Consider the following 25,092-nt stretch of genomic DNA (forward strand, 5'->3'; position numbering starts at 1 on the left):
AAATAAATTTTTCCAAAAGTTTATTTTACTGGCAAATAAAGAACTAGAGCACAAACAGTTGTGATGCCACAGTTGCTTTCCAAAATAATTATGATCAGGGTCCCTGAGGTACGCAGTGTATTAATGAATTCAAGGGAAGGCAACGCCACTATTAGTAATAGCTTTTTATTCGGAGTCCTCATTTTCCAGATAGGTCACATTAAACACAGCCATTAAACAATAGCGTTGAGATAAATCCATACAATGTATGCTGCTTTGTTGTTGTTATTCTTGTTCACCAATCACTTGGTGCAGCTAAGAACCTTATGGAGTGATGGGGCTGATACATGGGAATAGCCAACCTGCAAAACACTGGGGCCAGGAAAGTCAGACTTTATTCAGGTCTCATTCAATTATGTTTCGAATCAACACATCTTGATAGCCAAAACTCTCATTTGAATTAGTGCACCGATAAACGCTGTGTGTTGTCAAAAGAATATAATTAGGCAGTAATGAGTGGGCATATATTATGCCAAACCTCAGTCTACTTGTTGACCTCAGCAACTTCTAGTCAATTAGGCAACAAACAGCTTTTAACCTGGTGGTAATAAAGCATACTGCTCTATTACTACATGACTTTTTTTATGGTGTCATTTTTTAAATTGAGCAGTACCTAGATCCTTTAAAGGGAAGTCATGTTTTACAAGATCTCAGCTAATTTAGAAAAAACAAAACAAGTCAATTTTCCAAACAGGAATTCAATTAATTTATGGAGTAGGGAGCCAATATTTGCATATTGCCTGCAGTAAGGATAAGTATGTCAGGTTAAGAAATAATATGAAAGCATTCTTTGAAATTGCATGATATGCCTCTTTAATGTTTACTTTGGTATAGGTATAACTAACTGATTCTCACTACTTTTAATTTTGATGAAGAGATCTTTCATCATTAACATTTAATGAAAAAATTGTTTTGTTTCTGATTTTTTTTTTAGTTCATCAGTAAACAATTTTTAGAACTTTAACTTTCTTATGAAAATTTCTATAAATTCTTTTTCTGTGCTTGACTTCAGTTATTTAAGGACCTAAAAGACAAAGTATTCAATATTATTATTCATTTTGAATGTGTGGGATTTTTTTGAGGGGTTAGTAATTGGAGGATGTGAATTAAGATAATTTTTTCACATTCTGAATTGTGATAAAAGCCCCTTGAAATATCACTGTTTGATCATGCATCACCCCTTAGAGCAAGTTGCTCCCCAAAGGAGTAATTTTGGTATCTCATAGACTTCCATGGAAGCTGAGCACCAGAGGTCTGTGGTAAAGGCAGTTGCCAGCCAAATGAATAAAAGCAAGATTCCCTCAACTCAACTATAAAAGCTTAGAGTCTTGACTGCTGAATTACCACCAACTTGTAAATAAATAATCACTACTAAATACAGATAATGTGTTAAACAGCTAACACTAGGAAATCACTGGTGACAGAGACCCTAAAGGTAATCCCTCACACATTGGCACAACCAATTCTTAAAATCTGATAGTGTTTTAATGTCTTCAGACGCATATAATAAATTGAACAACTGGTTACTCAGCATTAAGAACGTTTTAAAAATAAATCCTACTCTCTTTGTTGATTTCATTTACATACTGCCTTAGATTTTACTACTTGGCTATCTGTCTAGTAAGAGAGAGGCAACACTTGGTAAGACTAAATGGAAATCAGTTTTCCATCAAATTTCAGCTATCAAGCTAAATAAACCTGTAGTCTCCTGGCAAAAAATAACATCATATAACAGAGACAACACATTTCATATACATAAATTGTCCAAAATATAGAGAGTCAATTAGGTTTCACATGTACAAGATCCCTTCTTTTCTGACTTAAACATTTACAAATAATAAAAACCAAGAGTAGAGCTTTGGAAAGGCTGTTACTGGGAACCAAATACAGTTCTCAAGAGAATAAGGCTGATGGGAGTTGTCCATTCTTCCCTTTCAAAGCAGTTTTGCAAACAAGGTACAGTCTAAAATCTTGACAGCATTTGATGGAAATATTTTCAGTTGGATTTTTTGAGGTTTAAAATTACAAAGCTGAATTCACTTCAGTGTTTGTTTTTGTTTTGTTTTTATTTTTAATATAAGGATTTTATGACATTTATGTTGTTTCTACACTGGCTTGGTGGCCAGGAAAGAAGGCACAGAATTCTCCACCAGTTTGCAAATAATGCATTTTTCTGCTCCCGTGCACAAACAGCCTTTAACTCAGCACCACATTTTCTAAGGTATGGGCTGGAAACTGTTTGTCATGAAGCTGTAAAATGCAAAAATTTTTAAACGCTGAAAGAAAATGTCAATCAAGGCATTTTCCCATCTACTGCTACTTCTGCAAGTGCTAATCTTATTTTTCCCCAATTCCTGAAATTTGAGGTTTCCTAGCCTCATATGAAAGTAAGTTTGAAACATGCTAAATGTCACAAGGAAAGGTGCAACAAAATGAAGGAATAGAAGGTGTATTGTTCTCAAGGGACACCAATAAAAAGAGGCAGAAGAGCACTGAAAAAAAGGCAAACTTTTTGTTAAGACCCAGACTTCTTGTAAAACACTACACAATGCAAGTAACCAGTGCTGGTACCACACATGCATTAAAGCATTTTGCATGGTTTTGGAATATAATGGGAACACACATCTTGAACCACTTAAGATACTTTTGAGAACCAATCAACAATATGATATCTACATAGGCAGCAGCTGTATGCTATTGAAAAATCATGAAGTTTCAGGTATTGGTACAAATGTAATTCTTGTGATTTAGCATGACTTTAATAAAAGCTTCCACGAAGGACTTGCACATAACCATGACTGACGGATGTATTTTTTGACCTTTCAGTTAGCTCCATCAGCTCACTCAAACACATTTTGAACAGATTATGTACTGTAGTACTTGGTAGACTCTACATTAAACAAGAGACTTTGCTCTGAGGCACTGCTTCCAACACTCCATGGGGAAATGGAAGCAGGAAAAAACAAAACTCATAGAGTTCGACAGCTACCAAGGCAACACTTGCCATTTACAATATAAGCCCAAATATTTTTGCAACACAACTATATATTAATTTAATAAAATACACAATATAGCTCTTATACACTCAACAATTTGGCTCATATGCACTGAATCTGCAATAAATCAATAAAAATATGTCATTTGATGTAAACACATTGAATCTTCTTACATTTGCACATTTAAATGGTCATGTGATTTGTGTATGTCTAAGACATTTTCGCTTTCCTGAGCTATTTTAGTGTCCACAAATGAATAAAACATATCATTCATGTTAACTGTCTCTGAATATCATCACTCAATGGTAACTATTTTTCAGAACTTTTCTAGGTCAAATTTAAAACATATCCATCATTATTTATATGTTTGTTGGACACTAAAATGCTAAAGAGGCATTTTAAACCTTTAAATTTTCTTCTCCTTTCATGAAGTGAATTAGTCTATGTGTGTGCAGGACAAAATGGACTATACCTTTTTACATTTAACTTTTATACGACATGAGGTGTTTTACAGATGACTCAGTTTTTAATATTTTTTTGACTAATGATATGGAATGTTTTCTGTGTTTGTACGTGTGGCAGGTAACTTTATACAGAAATGTTTACCACAAATATGTGTTAATGTTTGGTGTAGCTTGGACTACTGCAAGGTCTTTCCAGGACTTTCAGTAGAAGCCTGTGGTGACTGCTAGAAATTCTACCACAGATCACAAATTATGACCCTGCTTTGTATGGGGTTTATAGGTAAACAGTTACGTCAGAATAAATCACGGAGGACAGTCTTAGGGAAATGAGAAAAAAGCTTCCATTCTCACACTGCATACCTTCCTAACAGATTGTCACAAGGTAACTCGCCTCCTCATCCTCCTTTTTCTTCTCTCCTTTTTCTTCTCTGTTTTTCTTTCCTCTTTGAACATCGTTAATTCTGTCCTAATATAAGTTTGGTCAAAACAAAGCTATTGTTATTTCTGAAAAAGAAACAGCAGTGTAAAGAACATACTTGTGGGCACTTCAGATGTTCACTAAAAGCCTTAAAGCAGCATCGGTCTTTCTTTATCCCTGTAAAATGGGTTTTCACCAGGAGGAGTCATTTTTAAATCAACAGAAGAGACAAGAAAATGCCAATGCTTTTTTTTTTTTTTTTTTTTTTTTCACTTTCTCACAGCCACAGGGTCATTTCCCCGGCAGTCCTGCAGAAGCTTGTCGATTTCTCTCACGACTTCCTCTGCATCCACCGGCTCTCTGGCCAGATCCCTGTTGGAGTGGTCAAGCTGCTCCAGGACAGCGCCCATCTCACTGGAATCCCGGCTGGCTCTCGAATGCACATCTGCGAAGACCCTTGCCATCTGCTCAGAAGCCAGGAAGGGAGGGTCTCTCGGTTGCTTGCTGGGGGACAGATACTGACTGTCAGTGGGCAAGTACTGGTTGCTCGCCTCGGCCAGAGCTCCTGGCTTTGCTTCGCAACCATCCAGGGAGCCTTTCGTTGAGGTGCAAGCCTCGATGCATGCCTTGGTTGGGCTGCTTGATGCTGAGGGGACCTCTTGGAGGAGAGGGCTCAGGGCACGTTTGGCTTTTAAATAAGGTTTCACATTGGCGATGAGAATCGTGTGCTCTCGCTTGTCTTTTCCAAATGTACAAAAAGTCTTTTTCCCAGTGGGATTCACAGTTTCGTAAGTCTCAGTCTCAACATTAGCTTCAACTGTGGGTACAAAGAGATTTGTGCGGTAATCTGCATTTTCAGCCTGATTGGTTGCAGGGAACTGTGGCATCCAACACCTGTCAGAATGACCAAGCACTCGGCATTCATCTGTGCAATTAACACACTCTTCCGGTTCTGCAAAACAAAAGAAAGGACAGCAAATCCAATCATTAGGGTTGCCTTTACAGTTCTACAAAGGCTGAGATCAGCTCTCCCTGGGTTTGCTTGACCTCTGGTCTCTAAATTAAAAAGGAAAAGAAAACAATAATTAAAACATTTCAGGATGGTTGCATAAACCTGCTGGTTGAGACAATGGTTTTATTTAAGTCTATTCTCTAGGTATTAACGAATTCCCATAGCCTGGGAAGAAGTAAAAAGTGGCCACTGGAGAATCATTCTCAGTAGAGTAGAGTATCACTGTAAACTAATCTCCTGGGGATATCAGTTAGTCTTTGTTCTGTATAACCCATCCTGGAAACAGGGAACTTCAAAAAGGATTAACAGGTTCAATTTTTCAAATCAAATAACAGCGTAAAAACTGAATCACAAACTTCCATAACAAGTCTTAAGCTGCTATTTTTTTTTTATGTTTTATCTTTATTTTGCTTGTAATTGTTATTTTGGTGACAGTCATGAAATAAAGTTTTCCTTTAAAGCCTGCTTTTCCTACTGAAGAGTAGCAAATGGAATTTTCTATCCAAGCATGTTATGAATAAGCTTGACAAAAACTGCACATTCCTATTGTAGTAGATTTGCGTATAGATCATGTAATCAGTTTTCTTCACTTCAGCTTTTTGTTTTTGGTGTAAGTAGGTGAAAATGTATTTTGTCAACAGATATAGTTCAGAATGAATGACAAATCATGATTTCAATTCTAAATGATAATGATTTCTGAGAATTTTTGCTTCTCTCTTTTGTGATAAGCATGTAGATAATCTAAATAAAGTACTGTTTAACGATCACTATTTCAAAGATGCTGAACAAGAAAATATGAAAGAAAATTCCTTCATTATGACAACAGCTGCATATGTCCATGAACTCAATATTTTAAAAGATAACTTTGAACTACATCTTCCCAGTTGTCCCTTTCATCTACAAATCGTTGTCTTCCTTATGTTTAATGATCCTTTTTAAATCAGGGACCTTTTTTTCAGGAGAGGATATTTACAGTTTAACTCTATGTGATGGGAATTGAATTCCCTACTCATTTGGGAACCCTTGGGATTGTCATTTAATTGATGTGAGAGGATCTCCATAATGTATAGTGTCCTGTGTGCAAGGGAAAAAGCAGCAAATTTAACAGCACTGATAAATTTATACAATTACTTTTCAAAGTCATATTCAAAATCTGAGTTTGTACTTCAAACACACAAAAAATTCCTTATCCAAAAAGAAAAAAAAATAAACCACACCTTAATTTATCTCAAAAGGTTTTAGGATAGAATAATTTCCTATGAAACTAAACTCTTTTAGAAAAGAATCAAAATGGTGTTTTGACAGAACAAAAATTCTGCGGTATTTCATAGCATGTATCATTATTCACACTTGAAATGTTAAAAAGAAGTATCTAGGTGGCTTGTCTCTATTTTAATTTTGTCTTTCTTTTAAACATATATTTACCTAGGAGTGAATAAAATATGTTAAGTTTATTATGTAATGCAGGCAAGAATGCTGAAATGTAGTCTCAAACTGAACTATCTACTCACAGACTCAAATACTGTCTATGATTTGAAAGGTTGTCAGACAGATGGACACAAAGAGAAGCAGAAGAATCTAGGCATTTAAAATTTTCTAGAGGCCTCCCTGTGCAGATTTAAAGTAGAGCAGAATTTAAACAACAGGATATCAGAAAAATTTAATATCAGGTATCTGTTTTCATTACCTATTCTGAAAGTGAATCTTCAATATTATGCTTGTGTCAGAAAAAAATAATACATATCATTTCATTCAACTAATTTTATCCTTCAAAAATACAGTAGAAAACTTTACTATCTGTTTCACTTGGTAATATTTTTGTATCTTTTAGGTTTGTGATTTTTAAAAACTTCATTTACAACTCATACACTCTCTTTGAAAGACACTGACATAATTTTATTTTCAATATTGACTGGCCTCAATTTCAGCGATTTCGATAGCCCAGCTTTGAATGAATTCAATATGAATTTAAGAATAGAGTGAACAGGACAGAATAATGCAGATTTATGAAAGTATAACTCGACCTTGAATTTGAAACCATCAACATAAAATGATTGTTTGCACTTCACTACTGAAACTCTACAGCTTTTTTTACTTCACTTCATGTCACATCCTAGGGAGCAAATTTTGAGTATTGATTACAACACATTTTATGCTGTTCACCTTGTGATTAGACTGTAATTTTGACAGCAGCAGTTCACAGACAGTGAAGCAAATCAAATGGACCCTTTTGTACAAGCTGCAGAAACTAAGAACATAAAATGAACTACAACTGCCAAGGGTCAAATAAGAATTTTTGAGAGAGTAGAATTATTTCTGAAGTTACATAAATAAATAGATGATTAGGTAGACACATAAAAGAGACATAGGTAGTACATAATGAATGACTAGCTAGACCAAAAAAATAGACAAATTGGAAAAAATGAAAGAAAAAGAGAGGGAAGAAAGAAACCAAAGTGAAGGGAGAGAGCGAAGGAGTGAGGGAGGCGTGAGGGACGAGGGGCTTAAGGGAAGGGGAGTCGTATTGGGAGAATTTCTGCTATGCACACCTTCTATTATATTTTTAAAAATCCACTCAATAAACTAAGTGTGTATAATATAGAATAATAGTGTGGAGGATTTTCTCAAGCCCTAGGACTATAAAGGTAGATAATAGCTTCTTTCTGTACCTTAGGGAAAACGAATCCCAGAACAGCTATGTTGAATTATGAACTATGAAAATGAAAAAGAAGCAAATTACACAGACAGCCACTATTTTCATAGATTAGATATTTGTATCAAAAAACAAATTTAGGGATCCTGGACAGAAAACAAATTTAGAGATGCTTAATCCAAGATTCATTTTTTCTTCTGGACCAATCTGGGATTACAAAGAAATTATTTACCCTCATTTTTGTCCTTTCCTTAGTATAACATGATAACCATTTCACAGAATGCACCCCTTGCCAAGAAAGATGGGATAATCCAAATTGTATATAGATGAGATAAACTGAGAGATAGGCATATTTATATTGCAAAGTGAAAACAACTCTGAAGTCCGACAGCTAGAAATCTGGGCAGTTCTGTCTATAGAGAAGGTTTACAGTGTCTAAATCGTTTAAGTGTATAATTCCCTGAAGGATCATGTGACAATCAGAAATTTAAATACTTGTTTAACATTAAGAATCATTTTCTATACTACTATAGTCACATCTGACTATTATACAAGCTCCCAAGGGGAGGGATCTAAACACAGTCATCTTAATTAGTTCAATTTTGCATCTTAATTTATATGATCTTTTTCAAAAGATATAGTCACTCAAATTACTGTAAGTACTTGCAGTTCAGGTGCCACCATAAACTATACATGCACACACACACACACACACACACACACACGTATAGATCTTTATTTGCATGTGTGTAATAAAATTGAGGTTTCTCCAGGAAATAGTCCAAACAAAATTTAAAAACTCAAATGCATGTCCAATGCATTCCTGAAAATTAAAAATCAGTAACTACCATAAGAGAAATACAGATGAATGAATAAAACACACAGGAAAGTTATATATTTGTAATATAAAGATAGCAGATATACATACAACATATATATATATATATATTTATAAATATGAAACCTTGTATATAATTTACATGTATGTATAAATCTTTTTATTTAAAATCACCAATAAACAACCTTTTAATCTTTCCCTGTGCTCTTCAACTATGAGTGTGAAACCTCTGACTGGATAAACAACTTGACTACTGATTTTAGAATTTTATATAATTCAAGTTGATTTAGACATAAAGATGTATGAAATCTGCAAATTCATATTAGCCTACAAATCTGAAAGCTCTCTCTCTTTTTCTAACCTAGATTAAACTGTTTAATAACTTAAAGATATTAGGCAAGCAAACATTTTTTGCCAAAATATACCTTCAAAGGAACAGGCATTGTGAAAGTTACATATATATGAGGAAAAAAATATTTAGGTAAAACATCAAATTATCTGTTCCCAAATTATTGGATTTTAGCGATCTTCCACAAAGGTTACCAGAACTTAATGTCCACAATGTGATTTTAACCTTGTAATGTCACTGCATCATGAAGAGTACACAGCCATTTCAAGATGGGTAAGAGGTGCCAATAATTACAATGTAGAAGATTAAAATTTGAAGTCAAAACACTATTTAAACCATCAAAGATTAACAAAGATTAAGGGGCCTCTATTGAACATAGTTATTTTGGTAAAAGTCAGGGGAAAACCCTTGCGTGTTGTGACTCGGAACTGTTCACTGCAGAGGAAACACAGTTCGAGGAGCTGGTTTGAGGAGCCAGGTCACGAAATTTCTTTAGAGTAAATCTATCTCTTTACTACAATCTCTCTCACTCTCAGGAAGGAATTTATCACAAATCAAAAGATAAGCTTATTTTCCCTGTTTTCAAAGTACTATACCACATAACCCAAAGAGAGATACTTAGAAACTAATTTGTTAACACTTAGGGAAATATTAGAAAACATAAAAGGATTTCCTCCCCTTAGTTTCATTGCCTGTTTCCTCCAGAGCCCACATATCTGTACATCTGAAAACATGCATATTATTTCTAGAATAAGAGTTTCAGATATGCATCTGATTTAATTTTTATAATGAAGAAATAAATGTCTGTGTCATAGAAATCTGAAGACCAAAATCCATTAATCAGAACATTAGTGAGGAAATTCTAAATTGCTGTGGCTGTGGGGAAGGCTATTTGAGAGAGTTTTCTGTGCTTTATGACTGTCAACAAAATGGTTTTATTTCAGCTCTGTAAATAGCTTTAAATAGGAATAGTCCTCTTCTGTTAGTGTGGTGGTTGCTCCTGTTTCTAACAGCACCTTAAAATTGGAGTTGTTTCCAAGTAGATAGCTCTATAAATGAAGTTCATTTTTTATTTGTTCTCACTTTTCTTTTGTATTTCTACTTTACCTTCTTTCACCAATGTAAGCTTTCATAACACCTAATTAGCTGTCTGGGAAAGCAGAGAGCTGGCACCCATCTATATTTATGGCTGGCCCAAATGTTCTGGAGATTAACTCTACAGAACTTAAAGTTGACGCCCATCACAGATTATCTACCAGTAAACAATGACAAGCCAAGACCTTAGACTGACCGTTCGTGTATACCAGTTTTCTACTGAAAGGTTTTAATGATGTAACCACAGCTTGCTTCACTGCCTTTTTCTTTCTTCAGTGCACACACAAACACACAATTTTACACATGTACACACACTTCCCTATGAGCACAGCAAATTACAATTAATCCAAATATATTCTAATATATCAGAGATAAAAACACCAATACTAAAATAGAAATCTCATCAGAATATTGTCCAACAAACCTCTAATAAAATGTTTCTTTCATTAAATTGACATAATTCATAACATCCTGCAAACTGACAGTTTTCTGCCATAAACAGTTCTCTCCTTTTTTGGCAATGTTGATGATTATTCACTTACTTCCCTTTACCATCCTATAAAACCCCTACACTTGTTATGATGATAGGGTGAGTCATTCCATATAAATGACACTTTAACAATCTGTATTCATTCAAATTATTCCCATTTTTGATTTCTATTTCTCATTTACTAGCATATTAGTTAAAAATAAACCTTCTGATTTCACTCTATCTGACTATGAGGGGGTAAAAACTTCACTTTCAATATTACTTCTAGAGACAGCATAGGAAAGTTGTCTCAAAACGTCTTTCTCTGTGTCGGGGAAAAAAAAAAGAAACAAGTATCCTAATATTATAATTTTATCACACGCTTTTTCTTCTGCTAGTATTCATATGACAGCTAGGCTTAATTTTAGCACAATTTTTAATAATCTTGGTGTATCCCTTATTCAGGGAAGAAAAGAGAAGGGTAAGGGAAAATGTGGCATCAGAGTACAATCACTTTATTTAGCCAAGTGATCTTTCATCTATTGCCTTGTATTTCCCATGCTTCTCACTTGTGCACAGTGATCTAGGCTGTTCTACTAATCAAATAACTGATATACAAATACACAGATGTGGGATATGTTTTTGCTTCTTATATTTTTTAATGTAAGATCACGTAACTTGTTACAATATGCTCATTTGCTCATTTCATGAGGATGCTTGTTCACGTGTTGGCAGTGATATAATGATAAAACATTGGCTACTGGACTCCAGGAACTTAAAATATTTCCTAATAATTGGTCATAAGAAATCAGAATTTAGAAACATAGTTAATGTAATAAAAATACTATGAGAGAAATGTATATATTTTTAGGTGTATGTACTGCTGATCTGGCTTCCAGAATTTACCTCAGCTGTGAAATGCCATTCTATCTGCTTTTAATAGGCAGAGAGCACATTTTGAAGAGGAGGTTATTATAATACTATCAGATAGTCAAACCATGGCAGCTTTGAAATACCAATCCTCTGGTGCACAACTACATCACACAACGCTTCTGAATGTATCGCCACAACTTCATTCAGACACCAGAAACCACTGGCCTATATCACATTCAACTGAATCCAATTGCAGCTGGGTATTTGGAGTGCTGGGAGCATTTGCACTTACTATTCAGTGCACTTGCACACCTTCTGGGATGGTTTCAAGTGTTTGTGACCCTTTGGACATAATAATAGGTCTACCAGAATGAATTTTCTGGCATAAGTACTGACAACCACAGATAATGCTCTGAGATGAAGAAAAATGAAATTAAATGGAAACATATGTTAAGGAATGAAAGCAAAAGGATATAAGGAAATCTGATACGGAAGCACCAGAAAAAAAAAAGAAAAAGTGAGAATCTAAACCATGCATTGGGAACCTATGGCACAAATATAATTGTGTCCTGTGGCACAGTGTTCTGAAATTAACATTCAAAATTTAGCTGCCACCCTTCCCCAATCTCATACTGTAGGTGCAACCATCACCTGGGGCAGTAGCAGATGCTTAGAAGTGAAGGCACAGATAAATAGGGCCATCTCTTTCTTAACAGGTACCCTCAGAAGAACTGGCTCTGAAACTCAATTCTATACTAAATGGAACAAGTTTTTGTTTCTGTTTTTATTTTTGTTTTTTTGAGAAAAGGACTCTGACATAACCTCTCAAGGAAAACCAATATAACTCAAATGTCCCACCAGAGTAAAGACAGCTCAAATTCATTGGGAGTAGTAGATGTGTGTAATTCAGCAGTTAAAGGAATTATACTCAATCATTCATAAGGTAAGAATGAACTAAACATCAACTTTGTGAATTGGAAGTTTTCAAGCAAAGGCATCTTCGAAAGAATGTTGTGGAACAGGTGTTGTGTCAAGTAAAGGTTTGTGGTAAATGAACCCATGTTTACCCACCTCTAAAATTCTCCAGTCTGGAAGGCTGTATTTCTTTACCAAGGAATTTACAGTTTCATTAGAAACTAGAAACTTGATTTGAAACCACCATAGGAGAAATAATTCATGATTAGTTACATTTTGAACTATGTTATATGAATGTCAAACAACAGAAATACAGAGAAAAGTGTAGAAAGTAATATTGTGAAAGGCTTTTTAGAAGAAGTGGTGCTTGATTTGCAATTCAAGAGATGATCAGGGTTTCAACAGACAGTGGAGAGCAGGGATAGGGTGATCTAGGTAAAGAGTTTAGAAAGTGAAATGATTGCCACACAGAAATGTGTTTCACAGGGTGATAAGAGAGCAGATTTGTAGGTCAAAAGACGTATATTGCAATGCCTAAAAATAAAGTAACATGGGAAAAACTGGCTAGAATGTAAAAGAAAATGGAAAGGCTCTGAATAAAAGACCGAATTTAGTTTAACGGGTAATGGAACACTAATATGGGTATTTGAGCAATTTATTGTACATCTCAGAAGATTCTTGAAATACTTAGGAGCTTGACTGAGCAGTATTGAACAACATTTATGAGCCTAAAAAACTGCTTGGCCACAGAGCAAGTAGTATTCAAATCAGCATTACTTCTGTTACAGGTATCTAGCGTTTTGGCTCCGACCAGGATTATCTCCAACAGAGCACAAAGGACCTGTTATGGCTCTGGCACCATCATTCCAATTCCAGTCCTACCCCATTCTGCTTGCATCTCACTCCACTTCTCCTAAACTAAAGAAAGACTTAATGTATGTTGATTCAACTGATATTGTATATTAACAATATAAATCCTGAATTTTATAGTTCTGCATTAGAAAACTATTTTTTTCTTCCTAGATCTACGTTATCTCCCTTCCTGCTTTCTCAAATTTGCTATTATTATTAACCAACCATAAGATTGCATATGATCACGTATCAGAAAGATTAAAGGATTCTAGAAGGCCAGAAGAGGGAAGGTCTGGAAGAAAAAAAGATCATTATATGTATCTAGAAGAGAAGTAATAAACACTCCTACAAGGCAAGGAACATGGTCACAAATAAGGTAGATAGATGTTGAATCTCAGAAACATTTCAAAATTTATTCTGGATCTCAAGAATAAATAATTAATGAAAATTCCTGAAAATGTTCTCCAAAATACTCATTTCTATTTTGGACAAAGATTATGCCAAAATTTTCCAATTGCATTATATACTCTAGCGTTGCTCACTGACTCTTATTTTTTAATCTGTTTGCCTCATCAAGTTCCTTATGCCCCTGGAGGATCAAGACTCTGAGGTCCTGGTATATTCTTACATGCTCTATTCCTTGAGAATACACTCAATAGTCACACTTCTGAATTTGAACAGAATGCTACCATTGATATAAAGGAAGATGAAATTTAAATGATATCAAATGCTATTGGTAATCTATAATAAGAATGACCACCCCTTACAAATTACTCAATTCATTTATGAGAGTGTAGCATCAGTTTTCAGAATGATCCCAGGGCCTAAATAAAATTATACATAATAGCTCTCTTTTGCTATGAGATACACAGTATTTAAAGTAACATCAGATCTGTCTGTTAAATACCATATTTATATAAAATTCTGAAGTTCTCTATTTATTATTGAGGGTACCATTTTCAATAAAATAAATAAATCCTACTTGACATATATCCACTGAAACATGGAGGTCAGAATATTTTCCCCTTAAGGGAATTTTGTAAACCAGGGACACTGTTATTGAAATTAAAATCTATGTTTAAATAATCATCTCTTTATAATTTTAAATTATGAAAACAGTGAGTATTCTGAAAAACCTACACCTCAGCAACTATTAAGTTTCTTTCATCTCTCCTAGGTTTCTCCTTTTGGCCTTTTTTTTTTTTTTTTTTTTTTTTTTGATTCTACTGCATTGTTGGGTCAAATGTGCCAGTTTCTCTCTTTTGTTTTAAGGTAGTTGCCTCTGTATTTTATGCTTTATCTGACAGCTACCATCAATATATGAATTAATTAATAAGTCCTTGTAATTTTAGATTCTTGAAAGGGTTAATGCAGCTTCCAAAAAAGCCTGATTTGTATGCAGTGAGAAACCTATGCTCTGGCATGCAGTAGTTAGTAAAAACTGTTTGGTTTACAAGGACAAATTTAAAATTCTAGCGACTTAAATAATACTGTGAGTTTCAGACCCAAAACTATTTAAACATACTACTATGGAGGAGGTGTTTTCCCTGTGCTTTTATCGCCTGTGTAAGCTAACCCCATCTCTAATAATGACACCATTTTTGATGACATGGGTGAATACATCTAAAATTCAAGTCATTCTCCTAGCAAAGTGGTAATTCTTAAGGAAGGTCAATGAAAACATGCCTATTAAGCTGAAATCTTTGTAAGAAGGAAGCAAGATCGTCTTACTAGTTTTTCTCTCCTGCCTGCTATCTGATCTCTGTTGGGATGTATTTCTATTTACTAGTTTAAATCCTACTGTTCACCCTGTTTCTAGCACTTGTTTGTTTTCAATTGCTAGAGACAAGTAAACAGAATCAGTATCATTTTTAGCATTCTCAGAAAACAGAGTTAATTCAGATGCAACTAATCCTCTCTTACTTATTATTTACTAATCAATGCTTGCCAATAGGATTTGGGAGTCCCAGAAGATGGATTTTTAAAAAAGATTTTAATATTATTATATTTTAATGATTTTCTGGTCTCCAAAATCTATTCATTAACTTCATAGAACTCTACTCTAGAGATAGATCTAAAGTTTCAGTTAAGTTACCTTAAATTTGATGGACATGGTTCCAAAAGAACAGATGGGTGCCTTGCTCAGATGAGTATTTTTAAAAATGTAATTTTTTTAAAGAAATAAGTAATACAAAAGATGTTTTCTTTCAAGATTTAAAGCTGTGGGAAAAATATATGAAACTATACTTTTCCATAAATAATTCTTACAAAAATTACTTATATTACAATAATTAAAAAATAAACTGAGGAGAGACCTTCAAGATGGTGGAGGAGTAAGACGTGGGGATCACCTTCCTCCCCACAAATACATCAGAAATACATCTACATGTGCAACAACTCCTGGAGAATATACTGTTATGAGAGAAAAAATAAGATACTTTTATTTAGAACAATAATAGACAAATTACCACCTATTTTGTTAAATGAAGTTTTATTAGAACACGGGGCCACAGTCAGTCATTTTTTTACATATTGTCTATGGCTATGTTCATGATACAAGGGCAGAAGTGAATCTCTGCAAAAGAGATTGTATGGCCTACAAAGCCTAAAATATTTACCATCTGGACCTTTAAGAAAAAGTTTGTAGACCTCTGACTTGGGATAGATATTTTGAGTCTCAAGCTGGATCTTAATACTTTTATTTTCCCTCTTTTAGCAAGATAATATCTGTGAAAGCCAGGTGCTGAGGATTTTTAAGAATGATTTTTTAAAATTTCCTTAAACCTCATATACAAACCAAGATCTAAATCTGCTGGTCTATTATACGGTAGAGTTTGTTCTAATTAGAGCTAAACTATGAACCTTCTTGCTCCATGGTAGTAGGATGATGTGATTTTCTAAACCATGGTAGAGACTCATCAATAGATCTTGAAATCAATTTTCTGGTTGTAACTAAATTTTTTTTAAGTGAAATAGACAGAGGTAGAAAAATAGAGAGTAAAGGCAAGATTGCTTATAAAAGCTTTGTTTCAATTTGATAACACACACACACACGCAGACACACACACACACACACATACACAAGTTCTGGTTTACCATATAACGACATCAATTAGAAAATGTCTGAAACTCATTGCTTAATGAAATATGAAGCTTGTAGCCCAAGTGTTGTGGAGCATTAAGGGTGATGGAGTTAAGTGTGACTATACTGTTCCCATCTCATCCTTAGGGACCAAAGATTGGGAGAAGGAGAAGAGTAGAGGATATTTAATGGTGGACATTGGCACCCCTTCTGATCTAGTATTCTAGAAGGAGATCTCTTTGAAGACTTCTCTGGGCAAAAAACCAAGGGCATGCCAAGGAGAGTTAGAAAGACTGTGGGTATATTCTGCATTTATTCACTTCTAAAATGACCTGGATTATTGTACTAGAGTATAGATGAGGGTGGGAGCTGAGTCTGAAGAAATATTCTTGTTTTCCCAAGGTCTGCTTTGTGTTTTACAAATTTATCCACATGATTCATGGAGGGGAGGTAGAAATATAGAGGGGCCAATATACTGTTAAGCAAATAGCCCACGATGTTCAGTTACTTTGAGACTGAAAGTAAATGGCAGAGATGTAGTTCTGACACTCCCTTTCCCCTCTCCCAAAGCCAGATGACAATAGTGATTCCCAAAATGACCAGTGTAGGGGGGAGACTTTCAAGAGGGTGGAGGAGTAAGACGTGGAGATCACCTTCCTCTTCACAGATACATCAGAAATACATCTACATGTGGAACAATTCCTATAGAAAAACTACTGAACGCTGGCAGAAGACCTAAGACTTCCCAAAAGGCAACTCCCCACGTACCTGGGTAGGGCAAAAGAAAAAAGGAAAAACAGAGACAAAAGAATAGGGATGGGACCTGCACCTTGGGGAGGGAGCTGTGAAGGAGGAAAAGTTTCCACACACTAGGGAGCCCCTTCATTGACAGAGACAGGGGTGGGGGGTGGGGGCAGTGGGGGATGGGGGGCGGGAATCTTCCGAGACACGGAGGAGAGCACAGCAACAGGGGTGCAGAGGGCAAAGCAGAGAAATTCCCGCACAGAGGATCAGTGCCGACCAGCACTCACCAGCCTGAGAGCCTTGTCTACCCACCCTCCAGGCTGGGTGGGGGCTGGGAGCTGAGGCTCAGGCTTCAGAGGTCAGATTCCAGGAGAGGATTGGGGTTGGTTGCATGAACACAGCCTGAAGTGGGCTAGTGTGCCACAGCTAGCCGGGACGGAGTCCGAGAAAAAGTCTGGAACTGCCTAAGAGACAAGAGACCATTGTTCCGGGGTGTCCAAGGAGAGGGGATTCAGAGCACCACCTAAATGAGCTCCAGAGACTGGCACAAGCCACGGCTATCAGTGTGGACACCAGAGACAGACATGAAATGCTAAGGCTGTTGCTGCAGCCACCAGGAAGCCTGTGTGAAAGCATAGGACACTATCCACAACTCCCCTCCTTGGAGCATGTGCATCCCACCACTGCCAGAGTGCCATGATCCAGGGACAACTTCACCAGGAGAACACACGGAGTGCCTCAGGCGGTTGCAACATCATGCCTGCCTCTGCCTCCGCAGGCTCGCCCCTCATTATGTACCCCTCCCTCCCTCCAGCCTGAGTGAGCCAGAGTCCCCTAATCAGCTGCTCCTTTAACCCCATTGCGTCTGAGTGAAGAACAGATGCCCTCAAGTGACATACATGCAGAGGAGGGACCAAATACAAAGCTGAACCCCAGGAGCTGTGTGACCAAAGAAGAGAAAGGGAAATTTCTCCCAGCAGCCTCAGGAGCAGTGGATAAAATCTTCACAATCAACTTGATGTACCCAGCATCTCTGGAATACCTGAATAGACAACAAATCATCCCAAAATTGAGGCTGTGGACTGTGGGAGCAACTGTAGACTTGGGGTTTGCTTTCTATATCTAATTTGTTTCTGGTCTTATGTTTATCTTAGTTTAGTATTTAGAGTTTATTATGATTGGTAGATTTGTTTATTGATTTGGCTGCTCTCTTCCTTTTTTTTTAATGTATATATATATATTTTTTTTTTCCTTTTTCTCTTTTTCTGAGTGTGTATGTGTTTGCTTCTTTGTGTGATTTTGTCTGTATAGCTTTGCTTTCACCATTTGTCTTAGGGTTCTGTCTGTCTGTTTTACTTTATTTTATTTTATCTTTCTTACTATAGTTTTTAGCGCATGTTATCATTGGTGGATTTGTTTTTTTGGTTTGGCTGCTCACCTCTTTCTTTTTTCCTTTATTTATTACTTTTTAATTTTTTAATATTTAATAATATTTTTAAAATTTCTTGTTTTAAAAACTTTATTTTATATTATATTATGATTTCTTTCTTTCTTTTTTTCCCACTTTCTTCTGAGCTGTGTGACTGACAGGGTCTTGGTGTCAGGCCTGTGCCTCTGAGGGGGGAGAGCTGAGTTCAGGACATTGATGCACCAGAGACCTCCCGGCTCCATGTAATATCAAGTGGTGAAAGCTCTCTCAGAGATCTCAATCTAAACGCTAAGACCCAGCTCAACTGAATGATCAGCAAGCTACAGTGCTGGACACCCTATGCCAAACAGCAAGACAGGAACACAAACCCATCCATTAGCAGAGAGGCCACCTAATATCATAATAAGGTCACGGATGACCCAAAACACACCACCAGTTGGGGTCCTGCACACTAGAAAGACAAGATCCAGCCTCATTCACGAGAACTCAGGCACAGTCCCCTCCACCAGGAAGCCTACACAAGCCGCTGAACAAACCTTAGCCACTGGGGGCAGACACCAAAAACAACGGGAAATACGAACGTGCAGTCTGTGAAAAGGAGACCCCAAACACAAATGAAGAGGAAATAGGCAGTCTACCTGAAAAATAATTCAGAGTAATGATAGTAAAGATGATTCAAAATCATGGAATTAGAATGCAGAAAATACAAGAAACGTTTTACAAGGACCTAGAAGAACTAAAGAGCAAACAAACAATAATGCACAACACAATAAATGAAATTAAAAATTCTCTAGAAGGAATTAATAGCAGACTAACTGAGGCAGAAGAACGGATAAGTACCTGGAAGATAAAATAGTGGAAATAACTACCACAGAGAAGAATAAAGAAAAAAGAATGAAAAAAATTGAGGACAACCTTAGAGACCTCTGAGACTATATTAAACACAACAACAGAAGATAAATAGAACGGATAAACCATTAGCCAGACTCATCAAGAAAAGAAGGCAGAATACTCAAATCAATAGAATTAGAAATGAAAAAGAAGTAACAACTGACACTGCAAAAATAAAAAGGATCGTGAGAGACTACTACAAGCAACTATATGTCAAAAAAATGGACAACCTGGAAGAAATGGACAAATTCTTAGAAAAGCACAAGTGTCCGAGACTGAACCAGGAAGAAATAGAAAATATAAGCAGACCAATTACAAGCACTTTAATTAAGACTGTGATTAAAAATCTTCCAATGAACAAAAGCACAGGACCAGATGGTTTCACAGGCGAATTCTATCAAAGATTTAGAGAAGAGCTAACACCTATCCTTTTCAAACTCTTCCAAAATATAGCAGAGAGAGGAACACTCCCAAACTCATTCTATGAGGCCAACACCGCCCTGATACGAAAACCAGACAAAGATGTTAAAAAGAAACAAAATTACAGGCCAATATCACTGATGAACATAGATGCAAAAATCCTCAACAAAATACTAGCAAACAGAATCCAACAGCACATTAAAAGGATCATACACCATGATCAAGTGAGATTTACCCCAGGAATGCAAGAATTCTTCAATATATGCAAATCAATCAAGGTGATAAACCATATTAACAAATTGAAGGAGAAAAACCATATGATCATCTCAATAGATGAAGAAAAAGGATTCAACAAAATTCAGCAGCCATTTATGATAAAAATGCTTCAGAAAGAAGGCATAGAGGGAACTTACCTCAACATAATAAAGGCCACATATGACAAAACCACAGCCAACATCATTCTCAATCGTGCAAAACTGAAACCATTTCTCTAAGATCAGGAACAAGGCAAGGTTGTCCACCCTCACCACTGTTATTCAACATAGTTTTGGAAGTTTTAGCCACCGCAATCAGACAAGAACAAGAAATAAAAGGAATCCAAATTGGAAAAGAAGAAGTAAAGCTGTCACTGTTTGCAGATGACATGATACTATCCATAGAGAATCCTAAAAATGCTAACAGAAAACTACTAGAGCTAATCAATGAATTTAGTAAAGTAGCAGAATACAAAATTAATGCACAGAAATCTCTTGCATTCCTATACACTAATGATGAAAGATCTGAAAGATAAATTAAAGAAACATTCCCATTTACTATTGCAACAAAAAGAATAAAATACCTAGGAATAAACCTACCTAAGGAGACAAAAGACCTATATGCAGAAAACTATAAGACACTGATGAAATTAAAGATGATACAAACAGATGGAGAGATATACCATGTTATTGGATTGGAAGAATCAACTTTATGAAAATGACTATACTACCCAAAGCAATCTACAGATTCAGTGCAATCCTTATCAAACTACCAATGGCAGTTTTCAAAAAACTAGAACAAAAAATTTCACAATTTGTATGGAAACACAAAAGACCCCCAAAAGTAAAAACAATCTTGAGAAAGAAAAATGGAGCTGTAGGAATCAGGCTCCTGGATTTCAGACTATATGACAAAGCTACAGTAATCAAGACAGTATGGTACTGGCCCAAAAACAGAAATATAGGTCAGTGGAACAGGATGGAAAAACCCACGCACATATGGTCACCTTATTTTTGATAAAAGAGGCAAGAATACACAAGGGCGAAAAGACAGCCACTTCAATAAGTGGTGCTGGGGAAACTGGACAGCTACAGGTAAAAGAATGAAATTAGAACACTCCCTAACACCATACACAAAAATAAACTCAAAATGGATTAAATATCTAAAGGTAAGGTCAGACAGTACAAAACTCTTAGAGGAAAACATAGGCAGAACACACTATAACATACATCACAGCAAGATCCTTTTTGACCCACCTCCTAGAGAAATGGAAAGAAAAACAAAAGTAAACAAATGAGACCTAATGAAACTTAAAAGCTTTTGCACAGCAAAGGAAAACCTAAACAAGATGAAAAGACATCCCTCAAAATGGGAGAAGATATTTGCAAATGAAGCAACTGACAAAAGATTAATCTCCAAAATTTACAAGCAGCTCATGCAGCTCAATATTTAAAAAAAGCAAACAACCCAATCCAAAAATGGGCAGAAGACCTAAATAGACATTTCTCCAAAGAAGATATACAGATTTCCAGTAGTAAACATGTGAAAGAATGCTCAACATCACTAATCATTAGAGAAGTGCAAATTGAAACTACAGTGAGGTATCATCTCACACCATTCAGAATGGCCATCATCAAAAAATCTACAAACAATAAATGCTGGAGAGGATGTGGAGAAAAGGGAACCCTCTTGCACTGTTGGTGGGAATGTAAATTGATACAGCCACTGTGGAGAACAGTATGGAGGTTCCTTAAAAAACTAAAAATAGAACTACCATACCACCCAGCAATCCCCCTACTGGGCATATTCCCTGAGAAAACCATAATTCAAAAAGAGTCATGTACCACAATGTTTATTTCAGCTCTATTTACAATAACCAGGACATGGAAGCAACCTTAGTGCCAATCGACAGATGAATGGTTAAAGAAGATGTGGTACATATATTCAAAGGAATATTACTCAGCCATAAAAAGAAATGAAATTGAGTTATTTGTAGTGAGGTGGATGGACCTAGAGCTTGTCATACGGAGTGAAGTAAGTCAGAAAGAGAAAAACAAATACCATATGCTAACACATATATATGGAATCTAAAAAAAAAAAAAAAAAAAAAATTGGTTCTGAAGAACCTAGGGGCAAGACAGGAATAAAGACTCAGACGTAAAGAATGGACTTGAGGGGCTTCCCTGGTGGCGCAGTGGTTGAAAATCTGCCTGCCAATGCAGGGGACACGGGTTCGAGCCCTGGTCTGGGAAGATCCCACATGCCGCAGAGCAGCTGGGCCCGTGAGCCACAATTACTGAGCCTGCGCGTCTGGAGCCTGTGCTCCGCAACGGGAGAGGCCGTGATAGTGAGAGGCCCGCGCATCACGATGAAGAGTGGCCCCCACTTGCCACAACTGGAGAAAGCCCTCGCACAGAAACGAAGACCCAGCACAGCCATATATAAATAAATAAATAAACATAAATAATTAAAAAAAAAAGTGAATGGGAAAATTCCTCTTATTAAAAAAGAAAAAAAAAAAAAAGAATGGACTTGAGGACATGGGGAGGGGGAAGGGTAAGCTGGGACAAAATGAAAGAGTGGCATGGACATATATACACTACCAAACGTAAAATAGATAGCTAGTGGGAAGCAGCCGCATAGCACAGGGACATCAGCTTTGTGCTTTGCGACCACCTAGAGGGGTGGGATAGGGAGGACGGGAGGTAGACGCAAGAGGGAGGAGCTAGGAGGGTATATGTATATGTATAGCTGATTCACTTTGCTATAAAGCAGAAACTAACACACCATTGTAAAGCACTTATACTCCAATAAAGATGTTAAAAAAATTAAAAAATAAACTGAATCTAAATATCCTCAGTGTGCATCTACGCACATACACAAATGATAATAAATATGTGTTTTCACCAAAAATGCCTCCTGTGAAATGAAACTTTTCTGAGAGAACTATTAAAATTGATAGTGTCCCAAAGGTTACTTTAGAATAAAATATAGGCTGTTTGAACAAAAACAATTTGGCGTTTATCTTACTAAAACAAATCTTACCATAGCATATTGTTGCTACTATTATTACAGTTCAAAAATATATGAATAGTAGGAAACGAGAGAGTGACATTTTAATTGACATTTTAAATAAACCTGTTTTCGAAATTACTTCTCAAAAACCATTCGGTCCTTATTACCTTTACTGTGCTGTAATTTTATCAGAAGCTGGTGTTTTTTACCCTGTAAGAGTGGGTCATCTCAAGAATGAAAATTTAAGCAAAATCAATAAACTCAATATCCATGTTCTAGAGTAAATACACAGAAATGTACATTGTAATGGGTTTTACTGGCAATGACAAGCTATTTTTCTACTAACAGGTTTAATATTTTGTAATCATTAAACACACTGAAGTATAGAAGAAATTGGGGAAAAAAGGCCGTGAAACTCACATATAGAAGGAGAGGATGTGAGTCCTTCTGGATCACCCTGCTATGTAATGTAACCGAGGGTCAAAACACTATTGGAGAAGGCTATCCTTGAATCAGAGCAAAGATAAAAAGGTGTTTTAAAAGAATATGAAGTCTATCCATACATAATGCAGTATAAACATCAAAATGTGTCTACAGTGGTGTTTTAAATACTTTCTTATCTTGGAGAGCACTTTCTGAGCTCTGATAACCATACCCAAAGCAAAGAACAGATAATAAAAGTAAAGTGCATCTCCCATGAGTAATAACAACAGGGAAATAAACATAAGTGTTTGAGAATTTATTTAATTTTCAGACTTGTAATCTAAACTAATCTAAAAGAAAATCCATATTGACATAACAGGGAGAATTCATCGAGACGGTCTTTTCTAATTCAGGCATGTTCTGTTTGAGTTTTTCCCTTTAAAAATACGTATGCTCAGTCTCAGAAAGAAGTGATCCTTTGTGTTGTAAAAGTCATTTTTGAGTAGCTGCTTAACAGTTCCATGATCATAATGAAAATAGTCATAATCTGGACTACTTTGGGCCTTTTTAATCTGACCCAAAGATATTTGCTAGACAATACTATCATAAAAAAAAAAAGCAAGTCAAATTTGTACACATTCTTTCACAGCAAATTTCTTTGTAATCTTTAGGAAAATGGCAGCAATCTTGTAATTGAACTCTAAAATTCGTTTAGAGCACTGTAGGATTTAAGTCAGTTGGAGAATGCAGAACCTGTTACTGGACACATAGTTGGGATTATAACTTGTCTGCCTGAAGGAGAGAAAACTTGAATTTGAGAAAGTATAACTCTAACCTTAAATTTTTAGGTGACTTAATTTTTGAGGTTCAGATGAGTGTGTTCCTTGATCTAAGATTATCTAGTATTAAAATCCAAGTTCCACTATGGAGAACAGTATGGAGGTTCCTTAAAAAACTAAAAATAGAACTACCATACAACCCAGCAATCCTACTACTGGCCATATACCCTGAGAAAACCATAATTCAAAAAGAGTCATGTACCAAAATGTTCATTGCAGCTCTATTTACAATAACAAGGACATGGAAGCAACCTAAGTGTCCATCATCAGATGAATGGATAAAGAAGATGTGGCACATATATACAATGGAATATTACTCAGCCATAAAAAGAAACGAAATGGAGTTATTTGTAGTGAGGTGGATGGAGTTAGAGTCTGTCATACAGAGTGAAGTAAGACAGAAAGAGAAAAACAAATACAGTATGCTAACACATATATATGGAATCTAAGGGAAAATAAAAAAGGTCATGAAGAACCTAGTGGTAAGACGGGAATAAAGACACAGACCTACTAGAGAATGGACTTGAGGGTATGGGGAGGGAGAAGGGTAAGATGTGACAAAGTGAGAGAGTGGCATGGACATATATACACTACCAAACGTAAAATAGATAGCTACTGGGAAGCAGCCGCATAGCACAGGGAGATCAGCTCTGTGCTTTGTGACCACCTAGAGGGGTGGGATAGAGAGGGTGAGAGGGAGGGAGATGCAAGAGGGAAGAGATATGGGAACATATGTATATGTATAACTGATTCACTTTGTTATAAAGCAGAAACTAACACACCATTGTAAAGCAATTATACTCCAATAAAGATGTTAAAAAAATAAAATAAAATAAAATATAAGTTCCATGCTAAATTAAAATTAAATTTAACTATTTGACTTGGCAAATTTCTAATAAAATATTTATTTTAATGTTTATTCATTGAATTTATAAAAATATACATGATCACAGAAGAAAATTACCTAGCTAATTACTGTAAATATGGTCATTGTGGTAAGTACTACTGCATACTAGAAAAA

General features: G+C 35.9%; 1 protein-coding gene, 1 long non-coding RNA gene and 1 pseudogene across 4 annotated transcripts in view; 2 read left to right on the forward strand and 1 right to left on the reverse strand.

The window, feature by feature from the left end:
• Window positions 1–25,092, forward strand: part of LOC309647960 — a 675,074-nt gene that overhangs the window by 304,751 nt on the left and 345,231 nt on the right. The window lies entirely within an intron of this gene.
• Window positions 1–25,092, forward strand: part of LOC309647939 (thioredoxin reductase-like selenoprotein T pseudogene) — a 481,034-nt pseudogene that overhangs the window by 44,258 nt on the left and 411,684 nt on the right. The window contains exon 2 of the transcript XR_014268664.1: window positions 19,085–24,269. The product of XR_014268664.1 is annotated as a thioredoxin reductase-like selenoprotein T pseudogene (transcript). The remainder of the gene's footprint in view (window positions 1–19,084; window positions 24,270–25,092) is intronic.
• Window positions 150–25,092, reverse strand: part of PCDH17 (protocadherin 17) — a 126,368-nt gene continuing 101,425 nt past the window's right edge. For both annotated transcript variants that reach the window (XM_082435811.1, XM_082435812.1), the window contains one exon: window positions 150–4,869. In XM_082435811.1, the coding sequence (XP_082291937.1) occupies window positions 4,187–4,869 (683 nt within the window). In that variant the 3' untranslated portion in view covers window positions 150–4,186. The remainder of the gene's footprint in view (window positions 4,870–25,092) is intronic.

This window comes from Balaenoptera physalus, assembly GCF_965194825.1.
Source record: "Balaenoptera physalus genome assembly, chromosome: 18".
NCBI classification, from domain to species: domain Eukaryota; kingdom Metazoa; phylum Chordata; class Mammalia; order Artiodactyla; family Balaenopteridae; genus Balaenoptera; species Balaenoptera physalus.